The sequence below is a fragment of the Staurois parvus genome, unplaced genomic scaffold (assembly GCF_062004578.1).
Source record: "Staurois parvus isolate SC_StPar_1 unplaced genomic scaffold, SC_StPar_1.0 ptg000626l, whole genome shotgun sequence".
Classification (NCBI taxonomy): Eukaryota; Metazoa; Chordata; class Amphibia; order Anura; family Ranidae; genus Staurois; species Staurois parvus.
In genome coordinates, this window is record NW_028318422.1 from 245,741 (window position 1) to 263,282 (window position 17,542).

Sequence of the window (17,542 nt, forward strand, 5' to 3'; positions counted from 1 at the left end):
AACCAGCCAGCATCAGCGAAATTCTTTGGAATGCCCAACATTTTAATAACCCAATAAAATCTTTTGTGCTGCCTGCTATTGGAAAACTTAAATAGGATAACACCTTTTTGGAATCTCCAAAATGGCTTGATGTTATGCACATGTTATTATGCTTGCTGCAGCATTTGTTGGGTAGAAGTACACTAGTTGCCTCTGTTAATTTGTGTTTTGAAGGTGCAAATTTGGAGGCTTGGAATCCTTATCCTTCTATTACTGCCTAGTAAGCCACTGATCTGGAACAAGAAAGAGCAAGTTAGATGTGCACCTGCTTGTTCAAGATCGGTGACCATCATCACACCATACACACCCAAAAAGAAGCCAGAAAATTAAAACTTCCAATATTCTCCATTCTGACAGGTTAATTTTAAAGGGATATCTTGGTGGCTTTGTGATATGTTTTCAGTCCAAAAGGAAATGTGTTTTGAAAACATTTGGAATTACATGTGTCCTGAAAATGCTTGTTGCCTGGCTGTCATGTTTATTCAGTACTCTTTGAATTACTACAAATATGCAGGTCAGGTGTTTCTTTTAGTACAGGTTTACTTTAAATTCCCCCCCCTTCCCAATTTACATGAAAATGATGCAAAGATTGTTCTTAATATCCTTCATGTGACTGTTAACTCAAAATGTTATTGTTTACACCCCCCCCCCTTGCTCATCCAGTAGTGAAATCAATATCTTTATTGCAGAGGAAGGGGTAATTGTTTTGTTAAAATAGATTTTTCTTTACTTTTACTTTTCAAGAAGCCCAGACATGTTATTTTAAGGTAGCCTTTCATTAATATACCAGTTTCCTTGTGGACTTTCATGGACCAGTAGCTCTACCTGTAATTTCAATTTGGCATTTTTCCTGATTATTAATAATAGATCCTGGAAATTGAAGGATATAGTTTATATAGTTTATAATTGTTGATGTAATGATGCCTCAAACAAATGTCACAAATTACTGCTTCAAGGTATCTTAATAATGCAAGTCAAAAGTTTTATATTGAACATCATAAATAATCAATACAGCTGAACAAGATCCATGAATGGGTAATATAACCTAAACCCTCTAAATCCATTCCCAGCAGTTCCCTCACAGCGAACAAAACATACAGTATGCAACAAAAAATACATTCTATCAAAAAAATATAAAACTGAGCACTTATGTTACATAAGTATGTTACAGTTGAACAGTACCTAGATATATCAATATTTCCTTTTTTCAGGGTTTTTCCCGTTTTTTATCTGGTGATCCTGCCAGTAATATACTTCCTGTTCTAAGTTGTCAGTGCTCACTCTGTGCACTGCATCTATTGAGGAGCAGTGTCATACCCTATGCTGTGCTTCTGATGTGGACTACAAAAAACTTTCCCCTCTCTTTGTCTCTGTTACACAGAAGGACATTACTTGCTAGTTCACAGAAGATAGCTGAGAAAGGTGATAACATTGTTTTGATATTTTAGTTCAGGGCTGAGGAAGTTACAAAGATACAACATTTATGACAGAATCAACTGGTATTTTTCTTTTCTTTGTAAAATTGTGCTTGCAGCCTGCAATATAGTAAAGTCACTTCTGACAAGTTTTCTTGCCACCAAGGGAAAAACAGGTGAAGGGATTGAGCTCCAGCACACAGCCTGTGATTGACATCCTTCGCTTTGTTCATGTGTACTTTGTGAAGAGGGGTGTGTCCAGGGAGGGACACCCCCCTTAAAGCACACATGAACAGCTCTCAGCTCTCTTCACTGAGCTCTGCAGTGTGTAATTCCAGCTCCCCTGCCTTGCTTTCTGAAAATTGAATTGTACAAATTTTGAACAGCTATAGAGAAGAGTAGACTGCAGATAAACAGGTACAACAAATGCAGGAGGATTTGTTTCATCTCTGTGTATCACCAGAGACCAGTCACTTCACTGGGTGTGTGTAAATGTTTGCAATCAGTGTTACGCTACATGCAAGCTTTCGAGACTTACATCCCATCTTCAGGCATTATGCAATTGATCTAATTGTACAGTATAATTCCTAAAGAAGGCACTCAAGTCCTGAAAGCTTGCATCTTATAATAATATTTTGTAATAAACATTCTATTATGAATATTGTTGCTTGGACCACACAGGTGATGACAAATCATCTTAGATGTTATCCTCTGCTGAAAGTATATTTTTTTAAAAACCATTATTTCACGAGGAAGATGTCATGCTCTGTTGTTATGACTAAGATTTGCACAGCCTAAGAAAGTGGCTGAGTATGATGCAGGTGATGCTGCATATCTATTGCTTTTATGTAAGTTTGATGGACAGTTGTTTGTCAGTAATAAATGGAAATCCGGGAAGCTGGAAATAAAATTGGCAGGGATCTACATAGAATCATGTGATTGGAGGGTGGTTGGATCTTATTATTTTATGATGATTGAGGTTTGAATGTTTTTGCTGCCTGAGGACGAATAAATTTGTCTGGGAAGATATTAGAAGAAAATGAAGTGCTAATCATGTGGTTTTCCTGCAATGAGTATTTCTTTGTTTCCTACTTTAGGTCCATTGTGTCTGGCTTGGACTCTCCAGCCAAGACGAGCTCCATGGAGAAGAAGTTAATTATCAAGAGCAAAGAACTACAGGACACACAGGACAAATGCCACAAGGTATTTAAACCAGCGCTTGGCCTTCCTGTTTGCTGCAGAAATTTCCTTCCAGTTCGTTCCTGGGGATCAAGAAATTGTTTTAAACTTTTGGGGCGTAGAGCACTTTTCCAGCATCACTGCCAACATACAGATGCCCTCAGCTTGAAATCCCTCTTTATTCTTTAAAGTCAAGCGACTTCTCTGGATCTCCCACCTTAAATCGTTTTTAGGAAGCCTCTTGTTTGAGTAAGGAGGACAACTTTCTGCATCGGTGGAAACGATAATCTGATTTCTATGAGGTCTTTCAGTTTTTTCAAATAAAAATAGACTTTAAGGCCTTGTGCATATAAATCCTTAAACTTTTACTCATTGTACATAACTTATGATCTTGGGCAAAGAAACTGGCTGGAATCTGATTACCCCCACATATTGGAGACTTTATGAAGGACTCATATGGTTTATTCTTGATTTATGTGATGATGAGGCAAACCGTCTTCTCATCAGAGCTGGATTTGGGATAATACTGAAGGGACACAAGCAGGTGAAAATGACTATCTTATTGAAAACCTGTGTGCTGTGGGGATTTTCTTCGGACTGTGTGTATATGTGAACAGCAATCCTGTGGATGACTTTGTGAGCCCACCATTAGAAGAAGTGAGCTCGTTGTGACCAGTTCTGTGCACTAGTTGTGGAAATATGTTGTTCTAAGAATTTAGGCACCGGTTTTGGCTCCCAGTGAGCTGGTTAAATCCTTTTTTTTTTCATTTTGTGTATGTTACAGATGGAGCAAGAAATGACTCGACTACATCGTCGGGTGTCTGAAGTGGAGGCTGTTCTCAGCCAGAAAGAAGTTGAATTAAAAGCATCTGAAACTCAGAGATCTCTCCTGGAACAAGACCTGGCAACCTACATCACAGAATGCAGCGTGAGCATCAGAACATATCCATTATTGGATATAATGCCCACACACTCCATAGTTTGCTTAGAGTAGGTCTCAAGGCGGATTAGAGTCATTAAGGCTTTATATAATACCAATGTGAAAGTATCCATAATATGCAGTAACCTGCAACAATCAATCTGAGACCTGCTTTTATTATTCAGTGTAGACAAGCTTATCTAACTGCTTTCTGCTGGTTACTTCACATTGGTGTTTGCTTATATTAAAAGAGGTCAGCATGTGAGACTAGAGTACACATTTTTATGAACACTCGGCAGCTTGGCATGTAATGGAAGAAACATATGTATTTGTGGTTTGATTTTTTTTTTTTTGGTAACATTTAATTTGTTTTAAGCATAAAGGGTAATGGGATAACTATAAAAGTGGACATTGTTTTAACTAGACATGGACAAATTCTAGGAGCTTTGTAACTAATATTCTTTAAAGCGGATTTACGCAGCACCTGAGCACCACAAATCAAAAAAGCTATTTGATTAATTTTTAATATTCAAAGCAAACTCGTCAATTTTGAGAAAATATTTTGAAAAACACCTCCTAGCATGTCTAGCTGTGGCCATCTTGAGTCATGGCAAATGATTCATGTAGCATTTACTTTCTAGAATCCATTTGCTATTAGCTCAGGCATGCATGTTGGAGGGTGTGCTTAGCTGAGAACCCCTACTCCCCTTCTTAAGATTCCCGGGATGCATGACAACATTTGCCTAGGCCTGGAAACCAGAAAGTAACTGAAGAAATGTAAAACAAGTAAATATGCTTTACTTTCCTATCTCTTTAGTAATGCTAGCAGCATAAGTATTACAAATAGTCAATGTTGATTGAGAGAGTGAAGTTCTGCTTTAAGAGTGACTCTTGGTTCCAGAATTTTGGGGGCCATTTTTAACAATGTGTATAAGTAGACATCTCCACTGCTTCTTTGCTTCACTGATCTCCAGAGCTTAAAACATTCAGGTTTTTGTACACCCTCTAATAAAATGTAGGTATAATGTAGTCATGGTGTTAGTTTACCATCAAAAGAACATGGACAAATTAACATCTTGCTATCTTTGATGTCATATGTGTTCTGAACAGTGTTCTAGGGCAGTGTTTTTCAACTGGGTCTCTCAAAGAGTCCCCAGGGTTGTGCAGCAAAATGACATAAAACTGCCCCAAACCATAATCAAAGTTTGATCCTGTGCAACTCTTGTATACAGAGAGGAGGGAGAGGGCATAGCCCATAACTTCTTCTTGCTGCTATCTGTACACCTATTGGCAAACCCAGGAAGCTGTCCTGGGTTGTCGGCTTTAGTACAGATAGCAGCCACAAGGAGGTGCGGGCAAAGAGCAATGTAAAAATGCAATACCGTATAGCAGGGGTCCTCAAACCATGGCCCGTGGGCCACATGCGGCCCGCCGAGGCCATTTATCCGGCCCGCCGGCAGGGGCGGGACAGGAAGGGACACTAAGTACATGGGCGGGCAGGGGGCTGCTGTACCTTACCTGGCTCCGGTCCCAGTCCCACGACGATCCAGGAAGCGCTGCTCCTTCATTCACTCCGGCCACTCCCTCACTCCTGCCGCTCGGCTCCGCCTCCTCACCGGTGATTGGGTGCCAGAACTGTAGCTCAGAAAAGGCACACAGGCGGCCAATCACCTTCGAGGAGGCGGAGCCGAGCGGCCCCGCGAACATCGAGTGAGAGAGAGGCCGAAGAGAAGAAGGATAGCTGACAGGTAAGTGTGCCGTGCTGCTGCAACCAGGTATGCTGGCTGCAGTAGCACCTAGGCTGGAGCAGGGGTCAGCAAGTTACGTGTCATTGGTGTCAGTGGGAGGAATAGTGCCCCATCATTGATGTCACTGATAATAATTATGGGGCATTATTCCTCCCACTGACACCAATGATGGGGCACTATTCCTCCACTGACACCAATGATGGGACACTATTCCTCCCCCCACTGACACCAACGATGGGGCACTATTCCACCCTCCACTGACACCAACGATGGGGCACTATTCCACCCTCCACTGACACCAACGATGGGGCACTATTCCTCCCCCCCCACTGACTCCAATGATGGGGCACTATTCCACCCCCCCACTGACACCAATGATGGGGCACTATTCCACCCCCCACTGACACCAACGATGGAACACTATTCCTTCCCCCATTGACACCAATGATGGGGCACTATCCCCCCCACTGACACCAATGATGGAACACTATTCCTCCCACTGACACCAATGTTGGGACACTATCCCCCCCACTGACACTAATGACGGGGCACTATTCCCCTCCACTGACACAATGACGTACTATTCCTCCAACTGACACCAATGATGGGGCACTATTCTTCCCACTGACACCAATGATGGGGCACTATTCCCACCCACTGACACCAATGACGTACTATTCCTTCCACTGACACCAAAGATGGGGCACTATTCTTCCCACTGACACCAATGATGGGGCACTATTCTTCCCACTGACACCAGTGATGGGACACTATTCCTCCCACTGACACCAATGTTGGGACACTATCCCCTTCCCCCACTGACACCAATGACGGGGCACTATCCCCCCCCCCCACACTGACACCAACGATGGGGCACTATTCCTCCCCCCACTGACACCAACGATGGGGCACTATTCCTCCCCCCACTGACACCAACGATGGGGCACTATTCCTCCCCCCACTGACACCAACGATGGGGCACTATTCCTCCCCCCACTGACACCAACGATGGGGCACTATTCCTCCCCCCACTGACACCAACGATGGGGCACTATTCCTCCCCCCACTGACACCAACGATGGGGCACTATTCCTCCCCCCACTGACACTAACGATGGGGCACTATTCCTCCCCCCACTGACACTAACGATGGGGCACTATTCCTCCCCCCACTGACACTAACGATGGGGCACTATTCCTCCCCCCACTGACACTAACGATGGGGCACTATTCCTCCCCCCACTGACACTAACGATGGGGCACTATTCCTCCCCCCACTGACACTAACGATGGGGCACTATTCCTCCCCCCACTGACACTAATGATGGGGCACTATTCCTCCCCCCACTGACACTAATGATGGGGCACTATTCCTCGAACTGACACCAATGATGGGGCACCTTTCTTCCCACTGACACCAATGATGGGGCACGTTTCTTTCCTCTAACACCAATGATGGGGCACTATTCCTCCCACTGACACTAATGATGGGGCACGATTCTTCCCACTGACACCAATGAAGAGGCACTATTCCTCCCACTGACACCAATGATGGGGCACTATTCCTCCCACTGACACCAATGATGGGGCACTATTCCTCCCACTGACACCAATGAAGAGGCACTATTCCTCGAACTGACACCAATGATGGGGCACGTTTCTTCCCACTGACACCAATGATGGGGCACGTTTCTTCCCTCTAACACCAATGATGGGGCACTATTCCTCCCACTGACACTAATGATGGGGCACGATTCTTCCCACTGACACCAATGAAGAGGCACTATTCCTCCCACTGACACCAATGATGGGGCACTATTCCTCCCACTGACACCAATGATGGGGCACTATTCCTCCCACTGACACCAATGAAGAGGCACTATTCCTCCCACTGACACCAATGATGGGGCACGTTTCTTCCCACTGACACCAATGATGGGGCACTATTCCTCCCACTGACACCAATGATGGGGCACTATTCCTCCCACTGACACCAATGATGGGGCACTATTCCTCCCACTGACACCAATGATGGGGCACTATTCCTCCCACTGACACCAATGATGGGGCACTATTCCTCCCACTGACACCAATGATGGGGCACTATTCCTCCCACTGACACCAATGATGGGGCACTATTCCTCCCACTGACACCAATGAAGAGGCACTATTCCTCACACTGACACCAATGATGGGGCACGTTTCTTCCCTCTAACACCAATGATGGGGCACGTTTCTTCCCTCTAACACCAATGATGGGGCACTATTCCCGCCGCCGTTGTATGTCCGCAGTATCTGGTCATCTCCTGTACTGTGTCCGCATTTGTTCATAGTTTTTTTTTTTTTTTTAAAACTATAGTCCGGCCCTCCAGCGGTCTGAGGGACAGTGAACTGGCCCCCTGTTTAAAAGGTTTGAGGGCCCCTGCCCTATAGGAACTATTTAGAATAATGTTTTTGATCACATCAGTCTTATTATTTGTTTCGGTGAAGTGCAGTTTTGCTTTTTTTCATTGCTCTTCACTTCACTTTATTGGATAAGAACAATGTCTGAATCATTGTTCTAGTTTATTATAGGTGTGCTTTCCTCACATTGATGTAAATTCATACTATTAATTGTCAGCTTTAGGAATAAGTCGTGCGATCTTTCATTAATTGTCACATTCATCTTTATTTTTTAATACTGTAAAGAGCATACAGCAAGCAGTAGTACCACTTATCAAGCCTACATACTCTCATAATTAGTTACTCCTTTTTTTTTTTCTCCTATTTGTAACTTACTATTTATCATCATGACTGATGTCTTCAGAAGGGCATACATTTTGCGCCCTTTATCAGATTGGCATGGAACATTTTACACCTACCTTTGTAAAACCAGAAGCTATTGCTTTCATTCAACTGTCCACGAAGGGGAAGGTCCTTTTACACTCTGCAACAAAATGTGCTGTAGGGCTCATGTAGACACGCATTCTGTTCCTGTGTTTGATGTGTGTTTGAGATGCACCTCAAATGCACAGCAGCAAAATACCACTGACTTTAATTGAGCAGTACACTTGGCAGTTAAGAGGTTGAATTTGACCTGCTTTGCATTGCGATGCTTTTCTTCGGAACAGCAGTCTGACAAGTAAAGGCTGCATTTGACTTGATTTGCCTGCAATTAAAACATTTTGTATTCTATTTGAAAGCAGCTACATGTGCGTTTGAATGGAAAATGCCTGTTTTCATAATCCTCAATGTGGTTTATTGGTAAACTGAGCGTATAGAAATCACAGTCATGTAACTGAACTTGCATAAGTGTGCTGAATGTTTGTTTCCAAACTGACACCAAAAGCTAAAAAAGAAATAGCCAAGTTGGTGTCTGGTACGGTGTAGCCTATAGAAAAGGAACAATTTTGCCAGTTTTTATAACCTATAATACCATTGTATTACAGTATAGCCATTTTTTTTGTCTATATTCGTTTGTGTAGTACTTTAGTAACTGTTAGAAGCAGTGCTTAGGTTTCCATCTGAACATAGACATACATGCAGATGTTTCACTGGAACTAATCATCAGCTCTATATCTGCCCATGCCTGCTTTCAGTAACATATCAGAAACATTGCTATGTTCTCATCTGCTAGACGAACAGTTGAGTGGCAGTGTATGCAAGGGGAAGTCTTTAGTGACGTGAACAGATGGTGCTAGGACCTTTCTGGTCAAAAGTGCTCATTTCTGCTCTCTAGGGAAGACATACATGGCCTGAAATTCATGGTTCCATTCACTTACTTCACATGTTCAATCTAGACAAGCCAGTGCCATAGAGCTTTGCTTTATGAATGGAACTGAAGGTAAACTTTGAATGATTTGAATTGTCTTCTGTGTTGTCAATTTCCTCCATTTCAAGTCCTATTTACAGTGTCACATAATCCCCTTTGACCTGATCTAGCAATCAGAGTTCTGAGGAAACATGCCATCCTTCATTCCTGTGAAACCATTGAATAGATTGCCCACAAGGCCAGTTGCATGTGGGGAAAAAAGAAAATCTTATATGATAGCATTTTATGGTCATACTAATTGGAAAACATGGCAGAAATTGGTGGTGATTGAAAAAAATGACAGACACTTGTAACCATCTGTATATACACTGAAGCCAGCACACGACCAAAAGCTTGTGGTCAGATGTGTCTATTTGTAACCAGGGTAAGAATCCATGAATGTAGCACCGCTAATTTTCTGAATATCAATGCAACATATTTGGCTGGAAGTAGTTTTCATGATTATCTATGTCAGATGGAGCCAAAAGTCCAGGTCTGAGGAACCCTCAGCCATTCTGAACAACTTCCAAGGTACTGAAAATTAAGAACTTATTGAGGAAACTATATATAGCAGTAAGCTGTGATTGTTCTAATAGTTAAAGGCTTACTTTAACATATAGTTGGTTTATAAGCATGGCTAATTTGCCTTTTCTTAGCTCAATTTTTATCAAAGTGCCTTCATAGGCTCAGACACAAAATTGTTTACAAATATGTGACAGTTACCTGGTTTCTTTTTGCTATACCAAATTTTATAAAAAAAATGTAAGATGCTACTTGTTTTTATTTATTTTTGTTAATTATTTTATTTTTGTTAATGTGTATGATATTTATGAAAATCGCTTCTGTTTCTTGCTAATAAGTGTAATCAAATGTATTATGCATTTAAAATCTTCCATGTTGCAGAGTTTAAAGCGCAGCCTGGAGCAGGCCCGAATGGAGGTTTCCCAGGAGGATGACAAAGCTCTGCAGCTCCTACATGACATCCGAGAGCAGAGCAGAAAGTTGCAGGATATTAAGGAGCAGGTACAATCTATCTCCTTCATTAATTAGTTTAGAAATCTCCCAGGGAGGGACCTCACTGGTATGCCATTTTAAGACATCTGACATAGACTTTCTTAAACAAAACACTGCTTAAATTGAAAGATCACAATACATCTTTTATGCTTTCTCTTTCACTGTTAAAATGTCACTTTTTTGCACTTCCCGTCTTGTCAGTGTTGTATTTCAGAGTGGGACATATTCTCTTTTCAGCATATTATGTCTCCCTCCCAGGGGTGGACTGACCATTTGGAGACTAGGGCACTGCCCGAGGGCCTGGGATCTGTAGGGGGCCCCATGAGATGCCCCTGGTTCCTTTTTTCATAGGCTTTTTTGAGCTTGGGCAAGGACACAGGGGCCCCATGATCCCCTATTGCCCGGGCCCCATGAGTTGTCAGTCCGCCCCTGCTCCCTCCACAGGGTGAGGTGAGTATGATTCAGAAAAAGACTACTTAGTTAGTATTGAGGAGGAGCTTAAGTGTTAATGAGTCACACGTGCAGCACTGGAATAGATGACTCCACACCTGAAAGCCACATCAACAAGAGGATTGGTTGAGGACTTAGGCAACAATAACTTGCTTCACAAGGTACAGAAAAATAAAAACCCTGCAGGATGGGTGTCAAATTTTCTTGAAGTGAGGCTTTAAGTTAATGTTTACATCTACTTTAATAGCTCATTTTAGGAGATGCAAGTGGAGAGGATAAAATATGGGTGCTTTAGGCTAGGACATAGTGTGGAACTCTTTGGACATTTTGGGCATAACTTTCACTACTTCCACTTCTACTCAGTCTCAAAATCATAAAGCCAGACTGCTATTGCCAGCATATAACATACTCCCTAATCTAAATAGGTGGAATAATCTCATGTGTCAAGGACCTTTGGCTCTGCTGTATTCCAGACAAGTCCGTTTTCTTCCTCTGTGTCACATGTTCTGTAATGAAAAAGGGAATGGATCCCCAAAGAAAGGCATGTTTGCTGTCTTTGCAACAAAAGAATTTAGGTAGAACTTGTTATGGTCAGCTGACAGAGCAGGTCTAGCCTTCCGACTGTTGTGGAAAATGAATACTCCCACTGATACTGTGATAATACAATTCGGTCTTTGCAATAATTCTTGCATACTGCTCTTTTGCCATCAGTTTTTTTTTTTTTTTTTTTTTTAGGAATTTCAAGCCCAATTAGAAGAAATGAAGCTGATGATGCACCAGTTAGAAGAAGACCTGGCTGTTGCACGCAGGCATAGCGATCTGTATGAAACAGAGCTAAGAGAGTCTAGAGCTGCTGCAGATGAGTTTAAACGTAAAGCAACAGAAAGCCAACAAAAGCTGCAGAAGGTAAACAATATATAAATCTTTGAATTATAAAATAGTGCAGCGCTGATAAACGTTATATTTACACTGGATATAAGGCTAACCACAACCTAAATATAGTGTGAAGTCCAAAGAAATAATGTCCAATGATAGTGACAAATAGATGAAACGGTGACTTCGTTACTTCCCAGTGAGGCACTCACTCAAAAACCGTGCAGGAAATATAAGAAATGCGCACTCACCAGATGCGCAATATGAAAGAGCAATAATATAAGCGAGAGGTCCCCTTTTCTCCTATGGAAGGTGCAGCTCACACTGGGCAGGTTATTCCACAATATTGGCGCCTTTAGAGGTCTTCTCTACTGGTGGAAGCTGCGGTGGGGGTCGGCACATATGAGTCACTCTCCTCTGGGCCTCAGGGTGGTCACCATAGGGTCCTGGGGGATTAAATGCTCGATGTGGAGCAGAGAATAATGGCCATAGTGTGGTAGGTCAAAATCTCAGATTTTATTGGTAATAAAAGTAATGAACATACGTGAAAAAGAACTTGGAGGCCTTCGCCGATCAAGTGTAGAAGGTATATAGTAAAATCGTTCAAACTATTCAGAACACTAACCAGCTGGATGGTTATGGAGGCCACCGGACCTCCTTGATCCGGTGGTGTGACGTCTCAGGCGCGTGTTGCTCCTCCTTAACGCGTTTCGCACACAGTGCATTCTCAAAAGGGGCATCACTACTTTTAAACATGAGCCTCGGCGTATAGCTCTACTAGTGCTGTCCCCTAGTCTAGCAGTCTAGGCTCCTAGGTCTGCCAAAACCTTTTTTGGTGCACTCTTTATTTATGGACACTGGAAGAACTCGAACAAGCTCCTTTGTCTCTCCCAAGCACCTGTCGACCTTGTATCCCTGTGATGAGGACTTTTTGAAAAAATGGGCTGCCCTCTGTGGATCCAGAGCAGCTTTCTCAGAGGCTCTGGGGACTTTTTGTTATTGCATGGGTGATCAGATGGAGCACTACACACAGGCTGTAATGAGGCAGCACCCGCACAGCAAGGCTTCCCTCAATGGGCACCCAACAGTAAACTGTAGAAATACAGAAAGGGGCGTTAGACCAAAATTGTATGAAAGAGTCAAAGATCATTTTAATAGTTGGTAAAAAAAAAAAGTTATATTAAAACAGCCAATGCGTTTTGGGGGGGAACACTTGTGAGCAGGAAAGTAGGAAGGGTTTTATTTTTGCCTTTACCCTTGTAACTCTCCTAAAGGGGGCAGTATAACCTGACAGTATTTGAATTTCTTCCGTCCCTCAGTAAACTAAATTGTATGGTAGTTACCAAAATCCTATTTATTTGCCTATTAAAATGCAAAAGTAAAATAATTATAAATAATGAGCTGCATAGTTGGAAAGCACTTGTATGCATCTCCTGTCTTTTCATTGACACTTACAGCTTATTTTCTTATGCAGGCAAAAGATCATGGTAAAGCTGAAGTAGGGGAACTGCATTCAAAGCTTGAGAAGGTTTGTGTTTATTCCCTCTTTTTTTCTACATTTAGATGTTTAAATAAAGACAAGGGCCAAAATTAAACTTTTAATGCTCTCTGTTTAAAGCCCATTTGTAGACAAAGCTCCTCCCTTCCATCACTCACTTCCACCAATTTTATAAATATATATATATTTCGTAAAACCTTTTTTATATTCCTTGTGGTTGCTGTATATGTTCTATACTGGTTACACTTTCAAGAGTGACACCTGGTGAACCCAGTGCTTCAGTGTGGCTTTTGCTTTATGTCACTGCCTGGGTGACGTGGACACTTCCTAATGCTGTTCAGCAGCAGGTCTTCTCAGGATCCAGACGACTGCAACAATGTGATGTTACGAAAAGATGATCCGTCATCTTTTTGTAACATCACATTGTTGCAGTCTTCTGGATCCTGAGAAGACCTGCTGCTGAAGAGCATTAGGAAGTGTACACGTCACCCAGGCAGTGACATGGGCACCTGAAGTATAAGGTGCTTTGTTTGTGCTTTTGATATTTGACAACAACTTGCTCCAGTCAGATGGCATGATTCAGCTTATGAGAGAGTCATTCTTGTGCAGGTCCCATCACATCCCACATTTCATTGTTGTTACCTCTTTATTGGATGCCAAAACCCTTTTAATGCTTTGTGGGATGTAGTGTGTACTGTCAATTGGAAATGGGGTTTACAATGCACAGTGTAAGAACTTTGAAATTTGTAATAAACATTATTTTGTAAAACAGGTTTTATATTCATTATGTCTGCTGTATATGTCTTATGCTGGTGCTACTTCCAGGAGTGACAACTGGTGGATCCTGTGCTGTAGTCTGTGTCTGTGCTGATTGGTCATCTTTGTGATGTCATCACATTGCTGCAGTCTTCTGGATCCTAATAGGATCTGCCACTGGCCAGCATTGTTGATGTCTCCCAGGCAGTGACACGAACACCCGAAGAAGTGTCCTGAAAAACATGGAAGACTCATGACCTAGTAGGTCAAGTGACTGTAGATTTAGGTGAGTATTTAGGGCATTTAAATTTAATTTTTTTTCCCATTACCTCAGTAATTAGGAGGGTGAACTATGTCTGAAGTTCAGCTTTAGGCTACGTTTGTCTGCTTTTTAAATTCCATAAGGTGCTTTGTTTGTGTTTTTGGGTCTTCTAGGTTCTATAGTACCTGTATTTTAGAACAAATCATAAAACTGTTGTTAAGCTTTGATATTAGACAACATCTACCTAATGGTGTCAGGCAAATGGCATGTTTCAACTTTTGTCACACTTACACATGCCCCATCACATCCCGCATTGCATTGTGGTCATTTCTTGATTAGATGCCAAAGCAGTTTTATTGCTTTGTGTACTGTAAGTTGGAAATTGGGTTTCCAAAACAGTGTAGTAGTTTTGAAGCTCATAGTAACTTTCTGTCAACACTGCCTAATACCAGCTGTCAGTGCACAAAGTCAGGGCTGGTTCATGCTATAGAAACGCAGTCCACATGTATTCCGGATGCGTTTTTGCATGTGCGGTTTTGGCGCGTTTCAGTGCATTTTTTATGTGTTTTTTTTAGACGTGTTCCAGTGCGGTTTTTATGCATTCCAGTTCATTTTTTTCCCTCTCTTTTCTTCAATTTAAATAGGGACATGTGCGTTCCAGTGCATTTTTGGTGCGTTCCGGTGTGGTATTTTATGTTTTACCGCATTCCAGTACAGTTCTGTGCAGGAAAAGTGTAGCCTGTTCTACTTTTTTTTTTCTGCAACTGGAACGCACTGGAACTGCAAGCACTGATGTGAACTATGACACTGACAACCATATAACCTTCTTTCTGTGTATTTTGGATGCAGAAAAAAAGCAACTGAAACGCATGTAGTATGAACTGGCCCTCAGTGTGATGGCTTCTCAGTGTTTGTGAGAATTCAATAATTAACGCAACTCACCTTTTATCTTTTTAGATCAATGCTGAACAACAGAACAAGATTCAGGAGCTGCAAGACAAACTCACAAAGGTATTTGGCCTTCCTAAAGCGGAACTATGCTGCATCTGAGCACTATTGCTGTTTAATTAATTTCTAATATTCAAAGCAAACTCACCTATCCATCCATGTCTCCATGCTTTATTTTGATGAGAATCGCTGTGAAAAACACCCCCTAGAATGTCTTGAGTAAGGGCAGATGATTCATGTAGCATTGACTTCCTGGAATTCATCTGTTCTTAGCTCAGGCATGAAGGATGTGCTTAGTTGAGAAAACCCCTTCTCCCCTCCTGAAGACTTCTAGGATGTATTACATCATTTGCCCTTTAAATCACAAAGAAGTAACTGTGGAAATGTAAGAAAAAAGTTTAAAACAAGTAAATTTGCTATATTTTCTTATCGATTTACTAAAACAAAAAAATAAAAACTGAAGAACACAAGCGTTACCTAGTCAAAGTGAATAATAGAAGTGGAAACCATAAACATAATATTAAATAGTTCATAGCCACGTGTTTCTTCATACAAACAAATGGTGCAGTCCCTTGCACGATTTCTTTAAATAAAGTGTAAACTGTGATCCCACTCACGCACTGACAGCTGTAGGCTTTAAAATATATTTGTCATAATTGCTTATGTAGGTATTGTGGTATCGCTGGGACTTGTAATCCTCTATAGCTGTATCTTGACTCAGTAGTGGTGTGTCTTAATTTGATGAAAATGTTCACAGGGGTATATGGCTCATATATAAAGGAGATAATAGAAGGGACTCGCATAGTGTGATTCCATATATTAAATTCAACAGATAAAATTGGTTACACTCACAGTAAATAGAAGGATCAGAGCAAAATCGCCGGTCCCAAAGTGACACACTGATATGCATTCCACAGGCCGGATGTAAGGTCACCAATGGTCTCTACTCAATGCCGTTCATCCCTCCCACTGGAGGTCTTCAAAGGCAGAACTAAGCAGTGGTTGTATAGTTCAGTTTTTAGTTGTCAAAGAGTGATAGTATACAAACATTTAAAAAAATTTTTTTTTTCAGTTCATATGTCTATAATATCTGAGTATATGTCTAATATCTGAGTATTGGTCATTTATATTAATAACAAAAGGGTTGGTGCATTTACAGTAGAGCCAAAAGCAAAACGTGTTTTGTTTTTGATAGGGTAAAGGAGGGTTAGAATCTCTGTCAGATTTTTTGCCATCTTTGTCCCATTGGGGAGAATTCACTTCCATAGGTGAAAGAGGAAGTGAGAGGAAATCTTTCCAAAATAAGGGAATTCCTGGTGACCAGAACTAGCACCCCCTTTGCAAGATTTCCATTCTATTAGTGTTCTAGGGACAACCCATAATTTTTTTTGTTTCTTATATTTTCACTTTTGATAATAATGGTACACAGAACAGGTAGAGAGGTTTATTCTCCATAGCAGGGGCACAGACAGCACAAACCTTACAGGTGTTCTAATCATACTCCACTCTATCCAAGACTCCAAAAAAAAAAAAAGTTTAGCGTATACTTTAATGTGGTTCTAAAGGCAAAAGGTTTTTTTTTTTTACCTTAATATGTTCTATGCATTAGGGTAAAAAACCTTCTGGCTGCAGCCCCCCATCTTGATGCAGCAATGTGCATGAGAGCCATGGCTTTCCCAGGTCTCTCTCTCCTCATTTGCTCACACAGCAGCAGGAGACATTGACTCCTGTTGCTGTCAATCATAGCCAGTGAGCCAATGAGAAGAGAGGGGGGATGCGGGGCCAAGCCACACTCTGTGTGTGAATGGACAATGTCCCTTCACAGGAGAGCAGCTCGAGAGCCAGCCTGCTCTAATGCCCCCATAGCAAGAGGCTTGCAATTGGGGGAATTTAGCTGGGGGGAGTAGCCAGGAACGCTGGCGGAGGACCCAAAAAGAGGAGGATCGGGCCTGCTCTGTGCAAAACCATTGCACAGAGAAGGTAAGTATAACATGTTAGGTTTTTTATTTTTTGTTTTTTTACATCCCAACCTTTAGAATCATTTTAAGGAATGATAGTAGACCAACATTTAAAAATGTGGATTTTTTTCATCATCCGTTCATATGTTTAATCTAATTGTTGTTCATCTATAATAATAATCATCATCATTAGATTAGGCTTATATTTTTTTTGATTATTCTTTTAAAGATACTTATTTGTTTTTTGTATTTTGCTCTTTTCAAATTGGTATACTTTGTTATTCAGTATATGCAAAACATTTTTCATTTGTATTATGTCTTTCATTTTTCTCAGTATGCACAAGCCTTTTTTCAGATTCCAATTAAGCTTAACAGGTATACAGAAAAATATTTCTTTGGTGTCCAGGTTACTATATTTAATGAAGTGGCCATTCGCAACACTATTTTTCTGATGTAATTCTTATGCTATTTAAGTGCACCACTTCATAATTTCGTGTGCATAAATTGCTGTGACCCCAATACCATTTTAGCATGCAGCGGTTTTTGTGCCTTCCCCTCTGAGACTTAGGGAGACATCTTTAAATGTGCAAAGAGTGCCCTGAAAGCCTTGGGCCAATTTGGTTTTCAGCTCATTATTGTTAACTGGACTGAAGCCAACATATGCTTAAATAGAACCATTTATGACTAACCTTTT

The 17,542-nt window shown here is 41.4% G+C and overlaps 1 protein-coding gene across 2 annotated transcripts in view; it reads left to right on the forward strand.

The window, feature by feature from the left end:
* Positions 1-17,542, forward strand: part of LOC149449356 (citron Rho-interacting kinase-like) — a 201,808-nt gene that overhangs the window by 51,320 nt on the left and 132,946 nt on the right. For both annotated transcript variants that reach the window (XM_089693340.1, XM_089693341.1), the window contains exons 10-15: positions 2,552-2,657; positions 3,418-3,561; positions 9,993-10,112; positions 11,289-11,459; positions 12,901-12,954; positions 14,900-14,953. In XM_089693340.1, the coding sequence (XP_089549466.1) occupies positions 2,552-2,657; positions 3,418-3,561; positions 9,993-10,112; positions 11,289-11,459; positions 12,901-12,954; positions 14,900-14,953 (649 nt within the window). The remainder of the gene's footprint in view (positions 1-2,551; positions 2,658-3,417; positions 3,562-9,992; positions 10,113-11,288; positions 11,460-12,900; positions 12,955-14,899; positions 14,954-17,542) is intronic.